Genomic DNA, 25,416 nt, shown 5'->3' on the forward strand with positions numbered 1-25,416 from the left:
ATGGTCGGATAGTATAACGGATGATAAAATTAACTATTAAATGAAAGTTAAGGGGGAAGGGTAAAAAACGTCTTCCCCTTTTAACGTGTTAGTTTGAGAAGTATTCTTAAGCCAAAATAATAGGTTGTGGGTATGTCTAGACCAATAGATGGATGGCCCTGCACTTGGGGGTCATTTGGCAGGCAATTTTTTTCTTTTTTTGGTTTCTCACCCGGTGTCCAGAGTTTGCATTGGAGCTCCGATTAAATCTAAATCGCACTGCAGAGCGAGTATGACCTGAAAAGGTAAAAGTTAAATATTTTTTACTGGAGTGTATGCAAAAACTGATTAAACTTTCAGTCATGTATGTCTACATTTTTTTTCATGTATGTTTGCACATTAGTTATAGATGACTGATATACAAATAAAAATATGTTGACCAGACATGTGCATATGTACAAAAACAATACTTAAGTAATGATTTTTGTTTTTCGAATTTCAAACAATTCAACACATGATTCAATACTTAAGTATACTCTAAATAAACTCTGCTTTGATATATAAATTTCATGTATCATATATAATAAAACACAATCAACAATTCATAAAAAACACAACAAATCTAGCAAACTCAGTTAATATCTTTTTATATTTTTTCTCAACTTTAAGCTTTATATAGTCATGCATACATGATTAAATTATATATTAGGTAAATTCAGACCATTAATGATATGCCTTAAAAATTCAAAATTAAAATTAAGATATATTTAAGCCTATTAATCCAAAAATGAACAGAACAAATCCTATTCGAGCTTATTTAAATTGTAAATAAAAAATCTAAACATAAATTTTCATATCCAATCTGAATGACCCGAATGCCCACCCTAACTACAACAACTACTACAATAAAGCCTTTGATTTAATGTATCCACTTGTAAATGCTTTAATCCTAGCTATTGTGCTAAACATGTACTAGTTACTTTGATGATCAATGTAAAAAAAAATAGTTACAAACAATCCAAATACCCAAGAACATACCATTTAAACTAGATCTCATTTCAAGTACGAAAATTAAATAAGAGTAATATTTACAAAAAGGTGATATGAATGAACATGGCATTTCACCTAAATTAGAGGCCAAGAAATTAAAAAAGTTAAAATTTTTTTCCAATAGTACAAGTTACAATGAGAAGTCAAAAAGGATCGTTTGTAATGGGAGCGTGCCCAACTCTCCACGTTAATTAGGCCATATAGGCGTGCAATATGGTGTGTGTGTTTTTAGGCGGGCCTCTTGCTTCTAAAGAAGCCTGATGGCGTGAGAAGGTAGTTTTTTTAAAAAAATTATATTTATCATTCGTGTTTGAAATTCGCATTAAAATTTCGATTAAATTTGGATTGCCATTGCAGGGCACATTCGATTGCACTCCCAAACCTAAAAAAAAGTTCATACTCAGAGCTTGAACTCGAAATCTTTGATTTAGGATGGAACAATCTCACCACCACATTACAACCCATTTGATGAGAAGGTAGTTACAATGCAACATTTCGAACAGAAATTTGGACAACAAATTAAAAGTTCTTTCTTACAAAATGGGAAGAGAAAGAGAGGAAATTCACTTGAAAGGAATTAAAATCTTTATATTTGAAACTCTAGGAATAGGTTTGGAGAATCGTTTTTTTTTTTTTTTTTGTTTCCTATTGATAGTTGTTTTGAGTTCTTACTACATCATGTAAGACCCATTAAAGGAAAATGCCAGATTTTAAAAGGCGGAGGCGTGAGGCGATACGTTTTAAGCAGTACAGGGCAAAGCGTAAGCCCTGAGATACGGGGCGTAAGTTCTATGGGTCTACGGGGTGTAGCCTCATGTATATTCAATTTTATAATTTTCTTACTAAGAAAATAAGCAAAAGTGAAACTTCCAATGATTTTACAACTACTTTTTTTTATAAATAACCTATAATATATAGAAAAAGTATTATGATTTTATTTAAAATAGGTATTAATAATCAGCAATGAAGAAAAAAATAATGATAATTACTATTTGAGAAGTATCATTACACCAATAATAAAAAATATGATATAAAGCAAAAAAGGTTTAAAAAAAATTAAAAACGCTCGGGTCATACATTTTTACGCCCAAGACTAACGTTTTTATGCTCGGGGCTTACGCCCCAAATTCTAGGACTTACACCTTATGGATCTACGTCTTCAATTTGCGCCCCGAAGCGCTTTTGGTACGCCCCACCCCGAGACTCGCCCCAAAAACGTTTTTGAAAACACCGGAAAATGCTTTATGCTAGAGTTTTTCTTTTTCATTCCTAGGCTTGATTAATCCGTGTGGGTGGTTTATGGAATAGTATTTGAATAAACTTAAGGTAATACTTTTCAAACAATAATTACTCCATTTGTTCCCTTTAAGTTGTCACGTTTCGCTTGTCGAGAATCAAACTGTATGGATTTTGATCAATATTTTAAGATGTATAATAAATATAAGAAGAATTGCACCCTATAATATTTTTGATATAGTTTTCGATCATCTAAATTAATATTTTCAAATTTTAAATTAATTTGATTCACTTTAGTTTTGAAGATGCGACTAGTAAAATTGAATAGAGGGAGTAAAAGTTTGTTTAATCCCACAAGAGAAGACGGAAGAGGGTACAATGTACATAAATGTTATCTTATCTCTATTTTTATGGGGATAGAGAGGTTGTTTCTGATAGATATCGACTCGATAGTAATTTTACCAACAAGATTATTTCTTTTAGTTTCTAACAAATTAGTTCTGAAATATTTTTAGAAATTTTTCGAAGTTTAGATTCCTTTTCCGGTTTCAAAATTTTGAATTGATAATCATAGACCAAGATAATTTAATTTCATCAATTTGATCTAATTTTATAGACCAGCTAATAAATTAAGAGTATTCATCATTAAGTAACTTTCAAACCATGAAAGTAAAGCAAACTCAAGTTTAAATCTTTATATCGTGGGATTCAAATGAAAAAGCAAAACCTTTTTAAGTTGAAAAGAAACTTAAAATTTGCTAGGAAAAGGGAAGCGTGTATTAGCTTGTGAATTCTCCATGAATCACAAATATATTAAGAAGATTATGGTGGAGTAATAAGATAATATCTGAGATGGTCATTTAATTAATAATATAATTTTCTTAAAAATAACTCAATTTTAGTTTATAATTTAAAAATTACTCAACTAAGGGTAGTTAACTAGTTATCTTAAAAAGTCAATTTACATTATATTTTTTAACAAAAAAAATCACTCAACTATTAATATTTTAATTAAAGTCATTCATCCAATTTAAATGCATGGATAAAGAGACCCTCTCTCTTGATAGGTCCATGTGTTGTCGACTTGTCGTGCTTCTGATATTTGATTGATGGCATAATCAATGAAAACTTTAATGAAATAAAAGAAAAAAGATGATCCCCAAAACTTGGGATATTGCTAAAATATTTTTGGAAATTAAATGCAGTTGCAATCAACCCGTCTATTTAACAAATCCTGTTTTAATGCAAACATTACTAGTCTATCATGTAAAAATGTCGTGTATGAGAAGTATTATGAGTCGTTTTTAAAATAAAAAAAGTTTGGCAATTATATATTTAATTCATGTAATTTTAGTAGGGTCTATCAAGTGAGGCGAATAATAGGCATATTTTTTTATGTTTAAAATAAATTTTTTATGTCGATAATTGAATGACTTTTGGTTATGAAATCAAATTGAGTAGGCGTTTAACCATGGCATCTTTAATTATTTGCTAGATATATTATCATCAAAATATATAATTTTACTTAAATTCTGTAACAAATAGTGGGTGTTTGATCATGAAAACAAATAAAAAAAATTACCTTTATTTAAAATTTTCGAAATTGGAATTGAAGTTAACATTATGTTTGGTCATACTTTTTGTAAAGAATATTTAGAATTTATATAATTTTTTTCTAAAATACATAAAATATGATTTAAACCTAAAATTTAATTTAAATAAGATCATTTTTATATAAATAAAATGATAAATTTTAAAAAGAAAAGTTCATAAAAGTGAAAACAAATTTTGGCTGCTTTCCAAATTCTAAATACAGTTTCAAAAAAATAAAATCATGACCAAATAGATCCTAATATGTGTTTGGTCTATGATATTATTTTAAGTCGAAAACAAGTGAATTTCTTACTTATTTTCTAGTATTTGGTAAGTAAGAAAATAAATAATATTCCAAAAGCGTTTGTAAGTAAACTACTAAAACATTACCATGATAGAATAAGGTGGAGAGGGGTGGAATGGTCAAGAGATCAGGCTTGAAAAGAAGACAATAAATTCAAGAATTACTTATAAAATTTGTTTTTTCTATTACCATTAATAAAACAATATTTTTCTCAGTTTTTAAAAGTGTATTTTTTCCTTAAAAAAATAAATATTTTGCTAAATATGGAAAAGTAGGAGTAAGTAATATTTGTGGAGATCTGATTCCCCATTTAATAATTATGGAAAGTATAGTTTCCTATAGAGCGAAGGCGAGGGGACCGGGTACGGTGCGTGTGATGTAAAATTACTATCACTACCCCTCTCCCCTCCCCCAGTACCTTCAAAACAAACAAAATCACGCCTCTCTTGTCTGAGTTCTCATTATTTTTTTAGTATTTTGTTTTTGGGAATCAGAAATCACAAAAGCGAATTATGCTTTCAGCTTAGCTTTCGCTTCACTGTCTCCTCTCTTTCAATTTGTTGTTGTAGATCGATCTTCGTTGTTGATTGATTGATTGATGCTATAGAGAAGGAGTTAGTGAAAGAGTAGGCGTAATTTATTAAGGAAGAGAAATGGAGGAAAGCAGGTTGTGTCAGTGGACTGTGATTCGATCCGTACTCGCCATTCTTCAATGGTGGGGTTTTAATGTCACTGTTATTATCATGAATAAGTGGATCTTTCAGGTTTGTTCTTTACATCTCCCGTATTTCTATTTACATATGTAGATTTCTTCGTTTTTTTTTTTTTTGATTAATTTCACTGTTATTATCTGATTTCATTATGCCGTCTGTATTTCTGTATGCCAATAACATTCACTTATGGTTCGGAATTTCCAAAAATGTTGCCGCACTCATGTTGTATTTTTCAAAAAGCACTACTTTTGGAGTATTTTACAATTATCTTTCAACATATTTGAAGAGTTCGAGCAATATAGCTTATGGTAGAAGTATTTTATTTTTTTCAAATTACAATTTGATATCAACTAAAAATCACGTGGGCCGGATTTGGACTCGGGAAGGTGGTTTTTAGGTTTGGGTTGTACCTTGGTGTTCAAAGCAGGAAAATTGTAGCACGATCCTTGCTGGCAATTTGTCTTTGTCTAGAGATTGAACTGTAGCTAACATATTTTTTTTTGTCTGTATGTCTTTTGTTGAACAAGTTTCAAACTTTATCTCTTCTAATTTTAGCTACAAAACAAGTTATTCTTCTATTTGTCGTTTGTATTCGCAATAAACTTGCTTTCCTTATTTCAAGTGCTGCCAATTTTAGGTTGATGAGCGATCTCCTCAGCATTTTTTGTGTGGTGGACTATCTGAAATTTATTTATTGATGAATTTGCTTGAGTGATGGCTGGTGGTTGGTAGAAAGTCCACCTACTTTTGACCCTTATCTGCAAATTTCTACTTTTTGCTTGCTAAAGAAAGTATCTTTCTCTCTAGATGAATATTAGGATGAGGTGGGATAGTAAAAACAAAAGAAAGTATGAATTCAAGAACAAATTCCAAATAATATTTAACTTGTAGAGATTTGTGCTTGAATGTGGTATATAATTTTACCATGACGAGGATTAAAACATTAAAAGAAGGACAAACACATTACAACATCTAGAGTGACAGATAGGATTGAGTTTCCTTAAGGGTTGTCTTTTATCATGCCATCCTCATTCTTCTGGTGATTCAAAGAATTGTGTAAACCTTATATTAGCTGCACTTTCGGGCTTAGCACCAAAAGAGGTGCACATGAATGCATTAAATATACTACATTCCCCTGGAATGGAATACAAAAATCTGATCCTCCTGAAGGAATAAGCACGGCAGAGTCATGGAGTGAACTTCCTGACATCATATCCATAATCATTGTCCCCTCAAATTGAAGAATAACTCAAGTCAAATTGAAAGGCACATTTTCTGTCTAAAGTTATTGTTTGCTTTTTCTCTGTGTCCTTTGCTTCATGAATGCCTGGATAGCATTGCTACTGGTACATTAACAAATTTTTGAAAGAGAATGTCAGGCCGCTAAGGTCCAACATGTTCACAAGATGGTGTCGCAGAAATAAAAATAAAGTAAAAAATTATCGATGTTAAGATGCATGTCCGGTCATACAAAATTAGACAAGCTAAAAATGATTGCATTGGACAAAAGGTGCAAGTAACATATCAAAAGGATAAAATCAGAGACTGTCGGCTTAGATGGATTGATCTTGTCCTATGCAAATATTGAGATGCACCAGTTCGATAATGTCAAACCATGATGATTGAACATGTTAAAAGAAGGACGAGGTAGACCTAAAATCACCCTGAAGGAAGTTGTCTCAAAGCATTTAAAATCGCTTGGAATCCATGCAGACTTTAGCCAAATATAGGGAACAACGCAAAAAAAAGAAGATTTATATATAGGTGGTACCAACTAGTTGAGAATACGCTTAGTCTTGTTGGCACACTTATATTAGTCCAATATATATATATATATATATATATATTTATTTATTTTATTTTATATTTTTTTGATGACAAGGGAAATCCGCATCCGCTACCCTTTGGGTGCGCACAGGGTAAAACCCCCGCTCCTATGCTATAGCTCGCAAACCACATAGGAGAGGTAACCTACACTAGGCAGGCCCGGTGCGACGAGCTCGACCCAGAAGGCAAACCCCTTGCTTTCGTTGGCAAGAGGTTTCGAACTTGAGACCTCCAACATGGAAGTCCCAAGCCCAAACCACTGGGCCACCCCGAAGGGTCTATATTAGTCCAATAATTTCTAGGAGTATTAATCTCGTTGGGGAATTTGCAAGTCAGTATAAACCTATGTTGCTCGGACTCTCTAAAAATTGTGATGGGTGCATGTTGGATGCTCCAAAAATAGTGTATTTTTGTAGAATCCGACAAGATTGTGGCATCAGTTTTGGAGAGTCCGAGCAACATGTAGTGTGGTATGGGATGAGTCTAAATGGAGCTACATCGATAGTAGTTGACTCCATCAACTTGGAATTGAGGTTTAGTTGATGTTGTAGTGTGGATATTTCAAGAATGTTCTTTGCTGTATTTATGATACTCCTGGATCTGTCTCCTGGTAGGGTCTTGTAGATTCGACGCCAAATGTCTCAAAGGTGAATTTTGTTCTGATTATTTTTAGGCTATGGTTATCTTGTAGTACTGATATGCAACTGTGAAGTCTTCCTCCATGCACTCATTCTACTGCAGCAGTAGCAATCTGTTTTTCTTGCCCCTTCTTCTTACTGTGTCGCTTGTTGTGAAGCACTATTCCTAATCAGGTATTAAGGACTTGAAAAGAAGCCTTTCCTGTGATAATGCATACTTCCTCTGAATATTTCCACTTTTCTTTGTTATGGAAATACATAATTTTAGAGAGGTATAGCCTGCATGATGAACATCTCCTACATGCCAAGGCAGTTTCTATCATAAGCTCCCCATTGTTATAACCATGCCAAAAGTTATAACATAAAATTCAAATTATCTTCATCTCAAGTTAGTTAGAGATGATGCATGTTTTACATGTTCAATAATTTGTACTTAATTATCTTTCTGCTGTTTGAGATATTGTTATCTCTATTATCACTCCCATTGTTTACTGTATGAAGTTATTATTACAAATAACTAATACTCTGTTGATCTTATAACCTTTGCAGAAAATGGATTTTAAGTTTCCTTTGACAGTGTCTTGCATACACTTTATCTGCTCAGCTATTGGCGCATACACGGTGATTAAAGTGCTAAAGCTTAAACCTCTTATTGTGGTTGACCCTGAGGATCGCTGGAGAAGGATTTTCCCCATGTCGTTCGTGTTTTGTATCAACATAGTGCTGGGCAATGTCAGCCTGCGCTACATCCCTGTTTCATTTATGCAAACGATAAAGTCATTCACCCCTGCAACTACAGGTGATTTTTGGGTAGAACTTTTATATTTTATTACTCCCTCCATTTCAATTGGATTGTCTTGTTTTGACTTGACACAGAGTTTAAGAAGGTAAAAAAAACTTTTGAATTTGTGGTCTTAAATTAAAGATATGTAGATTACTAAAGATATATAGGAACAAAGGTATGTAGAATGCTATATATACTAAAGATATATAGGAACAACAACCTGCAGGAAGTCAAGCTTAAGTGTATTGTGTTGTTCTGTTTTTGGTGTACAAATGTCTACTCCAATTAAACTGAGTCAATTATAGATGTTTTAGGGTCCATTTAGATTTGGTTCGGCTTTGGGGTAGATTATACTTCCTTTATACTTATTTGTAAATGTGTTTTTTCAGTACCACCTAAGCACGATCTTAAATACAAATGTTACCAGTTTTTTTTTAAAAAGAAGCTAAAGATATGTAGAATGTACCAAAATTTCCTTTAATCTTGTTGTCTTAAGCATGCCATGTGGAAAGTTTAAATTAAAGAGTTGTCAAAAAAGGAAAGAGACATTCTTTTTGAAATGGATTAAAAAGGAAAGTAAGACAAACAAATTCAAACAGAGGGAGTAGTAGAGAATTTATGAGTCAAGCTTGTTGCGAAATATGTAATAGCACACAACAAAACATCTTAGCAATTCTTCATGACCTTATCTTCATCTGTGTGCTTATATGTTTCGGGATATGGATTAGTGTTATTCTTTGTCAAGTCAACTAACAAACTCTTTAATCTCATTCTGCTGCTTTTTCAATTCTTTCTCCTTTAACAATGGAGGGCATCTGACTGCCATGTCTTTGTAACAGTTATTTTGCAGTGGCTAGTTTGGAGCAAGCACTTTGACTTGAGGATTTGGGCATCTTTGATACCTATTGTTGGAGGAATTCTCCTCACCTCCATCACAGAGCTAAGTTTCAACACGTTTGGATTTTGTGCTGCCTTATTTGGTTGTCTGGCTACATCGACAAAGACTATCCTTGCAGAGTCTCTACTGCATGGTTACAAATTTGACAGGTAGTAACCCCCCCCCCCACCCCACCTCTCTCTCTCTCTCTCTCATATACGTACTTTCCCCCTTTGTTTTGCTAAGAAGGTTGGGGTGAGAGGAGGTTTGCAACAAGTTTTAACTTCCTTTTCCACCAGCTTAGGTGGGGATTCCTGTGGTTCCTGCTAGCTTAATTGTCAGCATGAAAGAAGAGTTAAATATGATAATTCCTCTGCAGGGTTCATCACCTTGTTGATGGTTTTACCTTGGCATATCATCACAAAATAGTGAAGAAGCTAAAAAGGAGGAGAGAACTATTTTACTCCCTCCTATCTGGTTTCGACCAAAGATATAGGTTCTATGGCCAGTTTAGGCCATAATTTAGAGTGAAACAACTCAGGATAAAATTTGAAATGCATAATCAGAGAAATTATGTTGCCTTTACAAGGAAAAAGAAAATTAAATAAAAAGGAACAACAAAGGAACTCAAGCTCTTGATTTTTCTTATCTTTTTTCCCCTCAAATTCATCCAATTTGCTCATCTTAGTCTATTTTACTAGCCCTTTTAGGGATAATATTTGTACTGATGATAACAATACTTAAGATTATAATTTAAAGTTGCGAGGGAAAGACCAGGGAGTCTGCAGTTATTCTTAATTTATGTGTTTCATTTATCTTTAGAACTAGAATCATCGGCAGCTTTTGTATCCATTTCCATCGTGATAGTTTATTTTCAAGTTTCATATTCCTATTCATATGGAATATAGGTGTGTGATCCTAAACCTAAATCCTCATCTTTCCAGAAATCCTATGAAAAAGATCGTATGTGCTCCCGAGATAAAGTTGTGTATGTGTTCATAATCAACAAAATGATTGTATTATTTTGGACACTGCTTTTAATTATGGCAATATTATTTTTACACGCAATGTTGAATTACTTTTATGTTTTGTAGCATAAACACGGTATATTATATGGCACCTTTTGCCACAATGATCTTGGCGCTACCAGCCTTACTACTGGAAGGCTCTGGAGTAGTGGCATGGCTACAGACGGATCCTCCATTTCTTTCATCCTTCTGTATTATTTTTGGCTCTGGTGTGTTGGCTTTCTGCCTCAATTTCTCTATCTTCTACGTCATTCACTCTACCACTGCAGTCACCTTTAATGTTGCTGGAAACCTTAAGGTACGGGAGATGCTTTTAGTTTGTTTACTAATGCCTATGGTTATGAAAATAATGCTGTATATATTATCTGGTATTCATACATACAGAGCCAACAATTTTTGTGGCCGGTGATTTTACACTTCCAATAATTTGTTATATGTTAGCTCAATTGACTAGGCATGTTCAATTGCACTTCGGTGGTTTGGTGCCTTAACATTGTTAAGCAACACAAATTTATAGATCTCGTCGTGAATAAATATGCATTGTATACATGTGCCAAATTATCTCAGCAATCAACGTGAGCATATCTGATAGGATTTTGCTTTTAACTGATCTTAACGCTTAATCAGATGTTGACAAACTAAATATTTGATTCATTTCTTCAACATATGAAAGTTGAAATTACAGATTGATGTTCTCAAATTAAGCTAATGTTTAGATAGCCTTGATAGCATGTGAAATAAGACAATACAAACAAATCTCTCTTATGAGTGCACAGCTAAATCTGAACCATTTCAAACACGAGTTACCCACCTAACTTGTCCACTTCTGTTTTATGATAGTCACTCTATTCCTTATTATAATTAGTCACAACAACATCTAGATGTGTTAATTTCTTATTTATGAAGTTCTGCATTTGATTTATTTTGATTCATTACCTTTGCAGGTTGCCGTTGCTGTAACTTGTTCGTGGCTTATCTTTCGAAACCCAATCTCAATGATGAATGCAGTTGGATGTGCAATAACACTTGTCGGATGTACATTCTATGGGTACGTGAGGCACATGCTCTCACAACAAACACCAGGCACTCCCCGTACACCTCGAACCCCCAGAAAAAGTATGGAGTTTGTCCCTCTAGTAAACGAGAAGTTAGAGGATAAAGTCTAATGTCGGGTGTACTCGAAACATGAACTGGCTAAAAGTTTGGTATAGAAGAAACGAACCGTTCATTGTTGTCTAATTACTGTTTAGGCAAATCGAATTGAGAATTTCTTATTTAACTTATTTATTTTACCTTCATCCCCTGCTGCTAGATTTGGTTTTTATTTTGCCTATAGAAGAGTTGCACAGAAATGTTTCATTTCACTTTTGTCTAATGTACCATTTAGATACTTCCGATACCAAATCTTTTATTTGCCTTTCATCCACACTCCAAATTGGCTAGTATTTGGGTTCTTATGTTGCCCACAGCTTTTTACTGTATGCATCTTTCTGAAGCTAGATATAACACCTTTTTAATTATAGAAGCAAAATTTGCAAATAGATCACTCAACCTCAACTTCTGGTGTGGATCATTGTTGTTAGACCGATGTTTGTTCTGGGCCTTCTGCTTCTTGGACTACCTACTTTTTATGATTTAAGTCTAACGATTTTGACTTGATTCAAACTTGACCAGTCCATATATGATGTACCAAAATGAGCAATATGCCCACTCTTGCCATACACAAGGAAGAATGACTCTTAGGTGTTAAGAATTAGGGGCCAATGAAGTTGGGGTAGAATCAAGTAGTTGAGTCCCAAGTCGAGATCAAAAGTCGTGTTCTAGGTTGGGGTCGGGATAGAGAGTTGAGTTCAGGAGTTAGGTCCCATGTCGAAGTCGGGAGCGGGTGTTGGGTCTTCACACCAAACACACCCTAAAATGCCCTTTTCCCTTCATCCAAAAAAACCGATCTATAACTGTCTCATATACTCAGTGTTAAGTATTCAGCCAAGAGAATCAGAATTATTTGTTTACCAAACAGGCATGCCATTTAGCTAAAGCATGATACAAGCATTAAAGTAAGGAGCATAAACAAAGGTACATAACAATTTGGTTAATTAGCTGATAGAAATAGGGGAAACATATATAACACACAATAACAACTTCTCAGTTAGCATTTAGATATATTTATATATATAAAATTACACACCAGAAGAGTAATTTTTGTTTTTTAGGGAATGCTACATAGGAAATACTAGTACTGAAAGCTCTCTACACAAATTATTATCCATATTATAGTGAGTAATATTAATTCCTAAACTAAATTAAAAACTTAAGCCAAGAGCCAGAAATTCTTCTGCCATCTAGTGCTGATAAGGTATCCTCCCATGCCCTGGCTTTGCTTCCTTACTCCTATTGTCAAACAATCCAATGTGTTGATGCATTGTTCCACAAATTCCTCTTCACTGCTCCTCCCACACAGACTGTAGAGTAGTAGTACCAGAGTTGCAAAATTAATTAAATGAAAAATCCTCGTAGTTTGACTGAACACGAAATTTAAGAAATATGAAAAATGTAGTTACCAGCTAAAGAGAGAAGAGGGTTTTTTCTGACCCAAGACTAACACAGACACCTCCAGCTTCTTCACTTGGCTCATTACTGTTGCCATTTTTGGTCCTTGTATTACTAGTGCTTCCACTTCAACCTTAGAACAAAAAGTCAATAAGGTCATAAATGCTAAAAATGAATTTGTTTTGTTTATGGGAAAATAAAAATCAACCTTAGAACAAAAAGTCAATAAGGTCATAAATGCTAAAAATGAATTTGTTTGGTTTATGGGAAAATAAAAAATAAAAATAGGGAAATGTAAAAGCCAGTAAACGAAACTACTGCAATTTTGTTTGGTTGAGAGCCAAAAAAAAAAAAGATCTGAAAACTCTGCAAAGGAAAAGAAGAAACTGTCACTAGTAATGATTTCCCCTCTTTATTATTGCGTGCATCTGAAAGGAACAGAAAATACATTGAACAGTGAGCACGAAAGAGGCGTGGAGTTGGAAATTTTTACAAAAAATATTCAAAAATATTAAAAAAAAATAAACACATGAAGAAGTTGAAGGGCTTCAGCATCTGCAATGTAACATTAAAAAAATAGTGTAATTTTCCGTCAAGGTAGTTCAGATGAACCCTGAACCCTTCTTCACTCCGCGTAACCACCGGAAAATAAACGATGGAAAAACCTTCATCCTTTCACAGAAATGGCTGCCCTTAAGGATGCTTTAGCGTGCATTTGAAAACATTTTCTTTTATATATATGAAAAAATATATAGGCAAAGAAAAAAATAAAGATCAGATGCATAACATCTGCAGAATGACAAATGCAATTTGAGCGCATAATGAGAAGAAAGCCAAAAAGGTGTACCGGCGGAACTTACTTCAGGTTTACAAGCCTTGCACAGAGATCCAAGGGAACTAGCAAGATGAGCAGCAGATGAAGAAGATGAATCAGAAGAAAAGCCCTTATTATTAGCACAATGGGAAGACGAAGAAGACGAAGAATGAGGTACAATGTGAAGAAGAGTGAGTATATCTCCTTTATTAGTAACATGTGTAAGAGCCCACATCATAGCATGCTTCGTATGTGAACTTTGATCCACCACCACCATTACTCTCTTCCTCATAACCAACCCACCATTATACCCATTTCCTCCTCCACACATATTGTTAAAACCAGCTTCCATTTGCTTCCAATTTCCTCCACCCCCACCGCCCCATCTCTTCGACGTCGATTTCCACCCTTCTTTCCCACTCAGTTGCCTCATAAATGAACTCGAACTCATTGTCATTTTTCACTGTATACAAACTCAACCTCAAAACATGTGTATCAACTTTTTTTTGTTCATTCAACACAAGAAAGTGCTATAAAGAGTAGAATAATGAAATGGGGTTACGTTTGGTGATGATTTTAATGTTAATTTATTGTAGGTGTAGAGTTTAGTGGAAGGGGGCAAAAATGGGGGTCACGGCCTCACGGGTATGACTGAGCTAGTTATGGCTGTATACTGGTGAGTGGTGAAATATATTATTTTATTGAAGATGCTGACAGCTTTGATGATGAAATTGGTCGATTCTTTAAGGGGCCTAAAGTCGAATCTTTTGTACAAATGGCCCAATTACTACTGCCACTCTCTCGGCCGTTTCACTTTTGTGTTCAGAAACAAAACAAAGTATTTTATTTGTTCTCAAAATTAGGGTACATGGATAATCAGATTTCGATAATAAGATGAAAGTTTAGATAAATAATCAATCAATTAATAAGATTTTTAAAGAAAAACAAAATGTGTTTGGTAAATAAAAGTCAGTTGTAGTTATTGTTTAATTAACTACAAGAATGAAAAACTTTAAAATTCTGTTTGATCATAGACACTATTAAGGCTGCACAACGGATCGGAATGGAACCATCGGAATGAACCGGTACTGGAACGGGACGGTTTGATCGGTATCGGGATGAACCGGATCGGAATTACCGGGACGAATACTCGGTTCCGTCCCGTCCCACTATATACCGGGATGGAACCGGAATGGACCGGAATGAAACCGGACGACACATCTAGCTATTTCAAAAAATGATAAAAAAAAATTAGTTTTTTTTATTTTTTTACGAAAATATGAAATTTTTTTTTTATTTTTCTAAGTTTAAACTTTAAATTAATAGTTTTGAAATTTATAAATTATAATGTAATTTTACTTAAGTTTATTTTAAAGATATTTTTTGTAAAAATTTTAACTATTAAGTTTAATAAAAAAAATTAGCTTAGTTTTCAAATTTTAAGATTTGAATCTTTTGAAGTTTATAAGTTATTACTTATTAATATGTTATAACTTATAAGTTATATTTATAACTTGTAATTTAAATAACTTAAGTTTGTAATTTAAAAAAATAAATAAAAATAAGGATAAAACAATGACACAATCACACAAATTTTAAGAAAATAATAATAAAAAATTGAATCTTGTAGATTTAATTAAAGATATATAGAATATATCAAAACACATTTTAATCTTATAGTCTGAAACGTGTCATATGAATTGTTTTTATAAATTTATTTAAAGATATATAAAATATATCAAAATACATTTTAATATTAAAATCTTAAATATGTTATACGCAATTTTTTGCTAAAAACAAGAACATTAAAGGAAAGAAAAACAAGCCATTTTAAAACGTAGAAAGTACTACTTAATAAATATATTATTTCATGTTTCTCACTCAATGCGTTCGATATGTGTTTTGAAATATCAACTAATTTGAATTTACATTGCACAAACTCATTAAAAGTAAGGGTGGATCAATATCATTGATAATCTAAAGCCAAATTGCAATTTATTTTATTTTTTTCAAAGAAAAATTATATGTATAATTTTATTTAAAGTCTATTTTCTAACTTTATAAAACTAAAGTTATAAATAATTATTTTATAATCAACTTGATCTTCTAATATTATCTTTTCTTCAATTAGTAAAATAGTAGCAATCTATTCAACATTTTTTTTCAAACATTTCAAATATCAAACATTGGGAAAGTTATATATATATAGACACACTTTATATATATATAAATAAAATATAAATTAATTAATAAAAAATAATTAACCGGACCCGGACCAGACCGGAATGGAACCTGAATAAACCGATACCGGTACACCGGTATCAAATCATGAAACCGTTCCGTCCCGTGTACCGGTTCAAGGTGTCCCGTTCCGTCCCGAAGACTACCGAACCGGAATGATATTGGAATGGTACCGGTACAACCCGGTCCGGTGACCAGCCTTAGACACTATTAAAATTGAAACTTAAAATTTAAGTTTTTGAAGTTACGTTTAAATATGCATTTTACTTGATTTTTTTTTGAAAATTTTGTGAGTGAAAATTTTAAAATTTTTGAAGATGAGTTTTCAAAATTTGATCTAAACTTTATAGTCCAATAAATTTTCAAATTTGATCGAAAATATATGGTTAAAGTTGAGGAGTGTCAAAAATATATTAAAGCATCAAATATATGGAGTACTATGTATGTTAAATACAATGTCAGAGATAAAAAAAAAAATACTAAGAAAAATATTTTTGAAAAATATGTGATTACAACAATTATCAGATCGGTAGTTAGCTTAATTTATATCATTATATTATTTTGCATTATTTGAGTGTTGACTGTTGATATGATATTATTTGTTACCCACATTATATTCGGGCGTCGATGTGATACGTGATTAGGTGGACATATTTAAGTGCTATTTACTTCATCCGTTCATCAATACTTGTCTATTATATTAAAAATATGTCTAACAATACTTGTCTACTTTATAAAATCCATGGATAATTTTACACTTAATTTCTAATTTATCTTTATCACTAATTATAGTCATTTCCCTATTATAGTCAGCATGATGTATTTGTTATATTCAAAGGGTGATATAGTAAAATTACCCTTATATTTATAGTTTCTTAAGGGGTGTGCCAAGTTAATAGTGGACAACTATTGATGGACATGAAGTATATTACGAGGATTTGTCGCATTAATTGTTAGCTCAACATTAATTTAATTTTTTTTATCAAAATTGAAATTGATAATACGATAATACTCATGTAGACGGAGTTTGAAAATATATTTTTATTATATACAGAAATCTAGAAGCGAACACCTCTCATTCGACGCGTCTGCTTCTACCAAGGATATTTCTATTATTTTTGTACAATTTCATTTTAATATATTTTTTGAATTTTTTAGTATTTTGAATATTTCATTAAGAAAATTATTTAAATTATGATAATTAACAGCTTAAATATTTTAATCCTAAAAGACATAAATTTATTAATTGATTCTCGAAATTCTATCGATATCACCTAAACTAGGACATAACAAGTAACATATATAATTTGAAATTGACCTAAACCAACACTATAAATCACAATAATAAACAACTTAAAATATTTGAAAGAAATAAAAATTTGATCGACTCTTGAAATTCTATTTGACCCATGTAAATTGATACATACGAAATAATATATATTATTGAAAATTATATAAAAAAACACTATAAATCACCATGATTAATAACTTGAAAATTTTAAAAATCATAATAAAATTAGGATGATTTCTCTGAATTACAACTGTATCACATAAATTAAAATAGAAAAAGTAATATATATTGGATCAATGCAGATACGGATTCCCATTTCTAATATGTAAAATAAGCCACGAATTTAGAGGTAAATCTTAGAAATTGTGAGTTAGTGACAATAATCGATTCAATTGGTCAAGGTTTGTAGATGTCAGATCTATAATTTAAAGGGATTATGATCCCATCTAATATAATTAGAATATCACCTTCCTGGAGATTGTAGAGGAACCGAACTAATATTATTTTAATTAATGAGTTAAATGCTACTAAGTACTAATATATTGCAATTAATACTATGCACTATTTTTAGTTGCAACTAGGAAATAAAATTATTGATTTAAACTTAAATCAATAATTTTACATTATAGTGCAATTTAATCAAATCACATCATTTTTTCATGTTACCAAATCTCGAATAATGTACACAATTATGTGTAAGTGAGTACCTTTCAATTCTTATTTTCCTCTTGTAAGGGCGGAGCTAAAATCTCAGGTACGAGCCAGCTGAAGTTAGTAATTTTTGCTTAAACATTATAATTATATTAAGAATTTTATCAATTATATAAATATATTACGTTTAGAACACAATGAATAACATATGAAATTATCGTTATCTAATAAATAATTAAAAACAATTAATACAGATTATAATTCCTCTGTGTATCATAATTAAATTAAACACCAGATCATAGCCCTTTCTTTCCCAAATAGTTAATCAAAATTAAATGTCTTTAATTAATTTTATGCTATTGGTCTTAAGAATTTATGACAAATTTTACTTCTTGTTCAAAAAAAAAATCCTCTTCTTTTTTCAAAATTTTTCTAAAAAAACAATAAGAAAAGAAAGTACAGATTTGTTCTTATTTACAAATCCAAAAATAATTCTTTTCTTTTTTGTTTGTTTGTTCCTTTTATTTTCTTGTTGTGATAATGATTATCTTGACTATATTCTGATTAGACTCGTCCAAATATCTTTTTCCATGTTATCAAATCTGAATATAATAGAATTCTAATAGTTTGCAGCCTTTGCTAATTGCAAACTGAGAAAGTTGCATAAATAGTTAAGCAAGTAGTACAAGTATTTAACTTTTTGTATCAATTCTCAAAACGTAATCATTTCAATAAATGGGAAAAAGCATTATTGAAATTAATTTTTGATTCTTTTTAATTTTAATTTTTTTTAAATTACAAAAGAAAGCAGTAAAAATTAGGGTCAGGGCTAACCAGCTCGCATGGTTTATCGGTTCACCGACAACATTAGTAGGGAGTATATTTTTGAGCTATTTAATCAGTTGGAGAATTTTTTTTAACTAGTTAACTTACTATAAATATATTTTTAAATAAAAAACATAACAAAAGATATAGCTATCATATTCTGAATAGTTTTGAAATATTTTCCCCTTTTCTCTTAAATAAATGTATGCAAATAATAGATTTTAAACTTTATAAATCAAATAAACTATGATAAATTTTTAAATATAAACATTTTGTGTTCAAATGTTGAATTTGATTCTAATAAGAGCTACATGAATGATAGCCCATCTTCCCTTTTCCCTTAGTCACTCATCAATAAGAAAATTTAACAAGTCGATTGTTTAATTATCTAAAAATTAAAGTAGTTTGATAGGGAGAATAACATGAGAAATGTTCTTCATTTTTTTTGTGTGTGTTTTAATTTATGGATTATCGAGTAATTTTTATTTGATAAAGTCATTAAATTTTGTTTTGCAATGAAAAAATCACTCAATTTTGTTCAGTAACAGAAAAGTCACTCATTTATCATTTTACCTTAAGAGTCACTCTACCAAAATGCTATCATATTTTCGTAGATATTGTTGAAGTGAAAAACAAAATTAAGGCAATTTTAATTATTTTTTAAAAAAAACTAAAATTATTTCACTACTTCGATGTTCATACTTTCATACTTATAACATTAGGCTTTAATGATCCAATTGCAAATTAAACAAATGTAATTAGATTCTAATTGTATTTTATTAATACCTATAATATCATAGGTACCTCATTTATGCATACATAATATGCGTAAATCATGTTCTACTGCTTCTTTTTTGTCTTTGCCTTGGTAATTGTCATTAATTAACATTAGTATTATCAACACTATTACCAGTTTACCACATTCAATGTTTCAACAGCACCCCACAATAATTTTGTTCAATAATTTAATATTTGCTCGTTTTATGAATATAATATTTGAAAAAAGTTAATTATGTAAGTGTTTGTTTTATAATCTAGTCTATTGATGCAACCTTTAATGTTGAAAATCTGATTTGAGAATAGAATTTACTTTTCTTTCTAACCTTTTTCCATATAAAATTCATGTCCAAATGCGACTCAATTTTTAAAAATATTTTTTTCTCCGAACTTCAGCCATTTTTTTTAAATACTTAAATTTAGCTTTAATTGATAACTATAATCTTTAACTTTAATTGAATGAGTTAACACATGCATTCTTGGTGATATTCTACATGACAATTTGTGATCCTCTAGAACATCCTATGTGTATTATGCTACGTAGAACTTGTGTGCCTACTTATTCAAATATATACCAATAAATACATATTCAAAATTAGAAGATACAAATAACATATAAGACCAAATTAAAAAAATATATTTATATATTACGCCTATTTATACTGAAATGGGAGGAGAGAATCTAATTTTAAAGCATAGAGGAATTTTCAGAAAATAAAAGAGCTTTTTCTCACCAACCGAGGCTATATAGAAAAGTAGAGAATCTTAGAGAAGACATTTTTATATGGTTAGTACCCAACATATGTTCTTGCATTTCTTATTATCCCTTTTTCATGCTGTGTTTCATATTTATATTAGGATTTGATCAAATTTGAATTCGTTTATTTTTTTACGTGGCGTTCGATATTTATATTAGGATTTAAATTCGTTCATTATAGAGTTCATTTAAAAAGCGACCCTTCTAACAAGAATTTTCTTATTCTTTAGAAGTTCTAACTTCTAATCACTAATTATAACACCCCAATTCATGTGTAATTTTATTTTACTTTTGGGGTTTGAAAGAAGAAGATAAACAAATATTCGATTAATGTTTTGTCATTTTTGTTTTCATAAAAGAAAATAATTTAAAAAATCATGATTTTGATTTTTGATAATAAAAGGGCAAAAGTGTCAATTAAGAAACAACAAGTTGCATGATCTGACGTGTCATTGATGATTTTGGTTTTAACTTGTTCATTCATTGAGTCAGACATTTGAGTGTGGAAACTGCCATGCCAGCCTTTACTAAATACATAAATAAAACAAATTAACTCAGTAAAATTACTCACAATTTTTTTTACTTTTATTACTTACAAAACACCAACAGCAATAATCCAATTAATTTCACAACCACAAATGAGGTCGAGAGGGATGAAGTGTACGCAAATATTTTGTATCAAAAGAATATCTTTGAAATTTGTGTATATTATTAGTTTTATTTATGAACTATTAGTAATTGTAAAAGTATTTTTTAATTAATTAACTAAACTTAAATACACTTCTAATCTGCCACATGACATAATAAGTGGTCTTAAACTTTTGTAGGAGCATGATGTTCTTAGGAAAAGATTAAATAAAGTATTGAAAACACTCTTAAATTTGACAAGAATTTAAATGTGTATTTTACTCATATTATAACATTTGAGGTGTATTTAAGTTTAACTAGTCAAAATAAAGAGTATTTTTGAGACTGTCAATAATTCGAAGATGAAACTAACAATTCATGTCAAACTTAGAATATACTCAATACATCTCTTTTATTTTCATCTGAGAGACTAATTCTGATAAATTCTTGACTCAATTCACTCAAGGTAAATTTCGTTAACTCTTTTGAGTTTCAGTAGGTTTAAATAAGTGTGCGTAAACTTAAAATAATGAATTGTGATTTTAAGAATTCGACATCCTCCTTAAAGCATTAATTTTTGTAATCTTAATCATAAAATTAGGTAGTATTTGTTTAAGTTATCTTATATCTCCTCAGTAAAATTTGAAAAGGACGAGTGAGTATTTACTCATTAACCTAAAGTTGTCAGAAGTGGACCCTCGTGAATTTGGCCATTATTAAACTGAGAAATTAATGTGAACAATAAATTTTGATTGTACATTGATATTTTTATTTTTTTTGTAAAAGATAAATATTACTACTATAATTATCTTTTTTTTTGTTCTTGGCCTAAAATTTAACAGGGAAATTCAACTTTAGTTAAGAAATTTTCTTATTGGTAAATGCAACTAATTACCTCACTACTCCCTTTGTCCCCTTCCAAAAATATTGTTAATTTAGAAATTTAAGATTGAAGGCAATTATTTCTAGCTATATACCTTTAATATTAAAGAAGTGATTTTTTTAATTTGAATTTTTAAAGAATACTTAGTAAATAGGGGTAATTTTATAAATTGAACGCTATGTTTATTATTTTCTTTTTCTTAATACTTAATAGGCATGAAAAGTAATGGTGGGGTCTGAATTTAAAGCTTAATTATGGGTTCAGAATTGATTTTCTTTTAATTTACTTAGTTCTAAATAATTTAGATATATTCAATGGATTTTTAAGTAGATGTTTGACCATAGAAGTTGAAAGCACGATTTCAAGTTTTGATTTTATAGCAACGTTTGTTTATAAAATTTGCACAAAATTTCAACTTTTACTTCAAATCATGATTTGAAATCTCAACTTCTCTAAAAAATAAATAAATTGAATTCTAAATTGCGATTTCTTTTTCAAATATAAAATTGATTCATGTGTTTATATTTTACAAAAAAAAAAAGTTTATAATTTTAAATTTTGCAATAAATAAACAATAGACCATGCTCTATGTGAAAAGACTATCATCCATGGGGGAATTTTTTTAATCAAAAAGTACTTAGTCATTATAGTTGATTTATTGGATCAATAATGTTTTGTCAAATGTATATTCGAAAGTTTATAATACTTTTTTTTGTCCTAATTTATTAGGTCATGCCCCCAAAATTGTCATTTTCCTATAACTAAAAATAATCTAATTTTAATTGTTTTTTATTTTATCCTTAATAGAATCACTTATTGGTACGCAAATGTCAATGTGTGTTTTAGATAAAAAATTATTTATTTTTTCTTTTAAAATTTGTGTCAAGTCATCTGATGTTACTGTAACACAAATTGAGATAGAGAAAATTATATGTATTAATAACATTTATTTATAAAAAGAACCTAAAGACATCTGTTTTTAACTCGTAGTCTTAAAAATTTTTAAAACCATATCTTTAGATTATAATTTATTCATTTGATAAAATTATATAAGAATCAAATAAGTTATAATAGTTTTCACAAATTATAAGATTTTCATATTCATAAGAAAAATGTACAAAAATCAAAACTCAAATTATATGTCTAAATAAAATCCGAATAGAAATTAGTTTTAAGGGGGTATGAGATAAATATAAAATTTGAATCAAAATCATTAAATTCAGACAATCACATAATCGATATTTTAACTATGCTTGGGATTTAAAAAAACTAAAACTACATGTTAAAATGATATAGGAGACGTACACTAATAGTACTATCTCCGTCCACTTTTAATTTTCATATTTTTCTTTTTTTAAATTCAAACTATAAAAAATTTGACTAACATTTTACGATGTATTTTTTCATCATATTGATATGCTAAAAATTACAATTTATAGTATTTTTGTATAATATTTTAATATTTATTTTTTTATTTAAAATATTAAATCAATATAATCTAATTTAACTTGAAAAATTAGTTAAATTAACTTTCGAAAAGTACAGCTTAATAAATAAAAGTGGACAGAGAAAATCAGTAATTATATTTATTTTTACTTTTACTTTTACTAAGAAATGTGAAAAAGTGCTCCCTCGTGAATTGAGCTTATATTGGAAGATAGCGGTCAATAAGGAGCAGTTCCAAATAATTGCTCCCGCTGAACTCGCTGGGTCTACTCCTTCCTTTTACTACTTTTTATTTTTTAATTCGTTTGTTTATTTTTATTTGTCATTATTTGATTTGATATATTTATTGAACAAATAATTATTAATATATATATTTTATCAAGCTATCTCTATTAAATGATATTTCGAAAAAAAAATTGAAAAAAAATTATTTAATGTTAAAGGTAAAATATGATTTTTAATTTTTTTTTAATATGATATATCAAAAGTATTAAATAAAAATAAAAATTTATTTTAAAAATACGTGACAAGTAAAATGGACGGATGATTTTTTTTTTTGTTAAATTCTATAACTACTTTATTACACATAGAAATAAATTCCATTTTTGTCCTTTTCTCCAATTTTCCTTTTTCTTCATTTTCTCTAGTCTTGTTCCAATTCAACCAGCTTCCAATTTCCCTTTCCTGTTTTTTGGTTAAGTATGAATGTATGATATTGCGGTATTTATGGGTCGATTAGAATAGGCCAAACACATATATATCCCTTTTAACTTGTCCACATTTTTCATTTTACGCTTTATCTTAGTCTTGTTCCATTTTAACCCTTAAATTTCATTTTTTATTACCATTTTAACACGAAATACTATTTTTATAATTTTTTTATTTTTATATATATTCTTCAATTGCAACTTCTTATTTTAAATCGACAAGTGTCAGTTAATTTTAGTTAAAAAATAAAAAATTAACAAAAAATAATTCTTTTTAAAAAATAATAATTTCTTTTTAAGAGTGTTACGGATTTTTGTGTGAAAAATAACCTACGAAATTGTGTTGATTTTCTTTCTTTAAAATCAACGACAACCTAACAAAGTCAGTCGAATTTTAACATTGTTTAGTAGTGTTATTAGCAATGAACAAGAGTCTTTTTTTAGTAGTGTTATTAGCAATGAACAAGAGTCTTTTTTTAGTAGTGTTATTAGCAATGAACAAGAGTCTTTTTTTAGTAGTGTTATTAACAAAGTCAGTCGAGTCTTTTTGAAGATGGGTTTTTTTATTCGTATTGATTATATTAAAAATTAAAAGTGAGTATTTGCGTTAAATTTAGATAGCCTAGATGATAAGAAAAAATAAATAAGTAGTGTTATTTAATTTAATTGAATATTTAAGAAACAAAATCAAAGAACTTTCGTCAATTTATTTTCATGCAAAAATACATATAAATATCAAAAAAATAATATTATTGTTTGAAATTTTTTATGTTCGTTCACGAATGTTTAATTTTTTTACGAATATTAACAGGCACACGTCTATTTTAAAAAAAATAAGAAATTGCAATTGAAGAACATAAATAAAAATAAATCATAAAAATTAGTATAAATGTTTAAATGGTATAGAAAAAATGGAGTTTAAGGGATAAAATGGAACAAGGTTAAGTTGGAGTGCCAAAATGAAAAATGAGGGCAAGTTTGAGGGGTTGTGTATGTGTTTGGCCATTAGAATATGTTATCGGTTGAAATCAAAATCAAATCAATTCAGTTGGTTTTAAAATAATTAAAATCAAATTAAATATAATACATATTTATTGGTTTAGTTATTATTGGATTCGATTTGATTTAGTTATTAATTATATACATATAAAATAAATGATTCATTCAAGAGGAAAAAATACAACAATTCATTAAAAAAGAAAATAGTTAGAACAACCGACAACGTTCTGATCACTGAATTTATTCTAAATAATAAAGTTTTAAAATTCACCACTTTAACCTAGACAAGGATATTCTTAATCCCACCAAAAACTGCCATATACATTCATATTAATGAAAGCAATAAGATAAATGCTCTCATTTTGGGTGTTATGCTTTCATAAATAATTTATAAACAAATTTTGATGGAAGATATATATAATTGTTCATAAAAACTAATGTATTATGAATGTATAATTATAAAATATATTGTATATATAATTTATCAGTTCGATTAAGTTATTTCTATGATTTTTTTAATAAAATCAAAACCAAACTAAATATTGTCGACTTTTAAAAATATAAAACCAAATCATATCTAAATATATTTTTTTCAATTTGAATCACTTTTTATCCCATTCGTGAATCTCATTGTATCACATTTCCTTTCTTCCATATACACATGAAAATTGTATACGTATTAAATATAAAATATTGCTTTCAGAAAAGTTATTATTTTTTAAATGTCAACTTAATAGTTTACTCTTAAAATATAATTTAAACATTAAAGTTATTGATCTTCTGTCTCATAAAAATCGAAGGGATTACATAACTGAATTC

General features: G+C 29.6%; 2 protein-coding genes across 2 annotated transcripts; one reads left to right on the forward strand and one right to left on the reverse strand.

Annotated features, from left to right (window-relative positions):
• The first annotated feature begins 4,569 nt into the window (after positions 1-4,569).
• On the forward strand, positions 4,570-11,326 carry LOC125838079 (UDP-galactose transporter 1). The gene is made up of 5 exons (XM_049517135.1): positions 4,570-4,926; positions 7,890-8,139; positions 8,964-9,171; positions 10,096-10,327; positions 10,974-11,326. The coding sequence occupies exons 1-5, from the start codon at positions 4,816-4,818 to the stop codon at positions 11,193-11,195; spliced, it is 1,023 nt and encodes a 340-aa protein (XP_049373092.1). The 5' UTR covers positions 4,570-4,815; the 3' UTR covers positions 11,196-11,326.
• Positions 11,327-12,173: 847 nt separating this feature from the next.
• LOC125838096 (uncharacterized) lies at positions 12,174-13,969 on the reverse strand. Its single transcript, XM_049517152.1, has 3 exons — positions 13,440-13,969; positions 12,591-12,712; positions 12,174-12,491 (listed from the first exon to the last, which is right to left on the reverse strand). The coding sequence occupies exons 1-3, from the start codon at positions 13,848-13,850 to the stop codon at positions 12,341-12,343; spliced, it is 684 nt and encodes a 227-aa protein (XP_049373109.1). The 5' UTR covers positions 13,851-13,969; the 3' UTR covers positions 12,174-12,340.
• Positions 13,970-25,416: the final 11,447 nt, after the last annotated feature.

This window comes from Solanum verrucosum, unplaced genomic scaffold, assembly GCF_900185275.1.
Source record: "Solanum verrucosum unplaced genomic scaffold, falcon-dt-bn FXZP01000079.1, whole genome shotgun sequence".
Taxonomy (NCBI): Eukaryota; Viridiplantae; Streptophyta; class Magnoliopsida; order Solanales; family Solanaceae; genus Solanum; species Solanum verrucosum.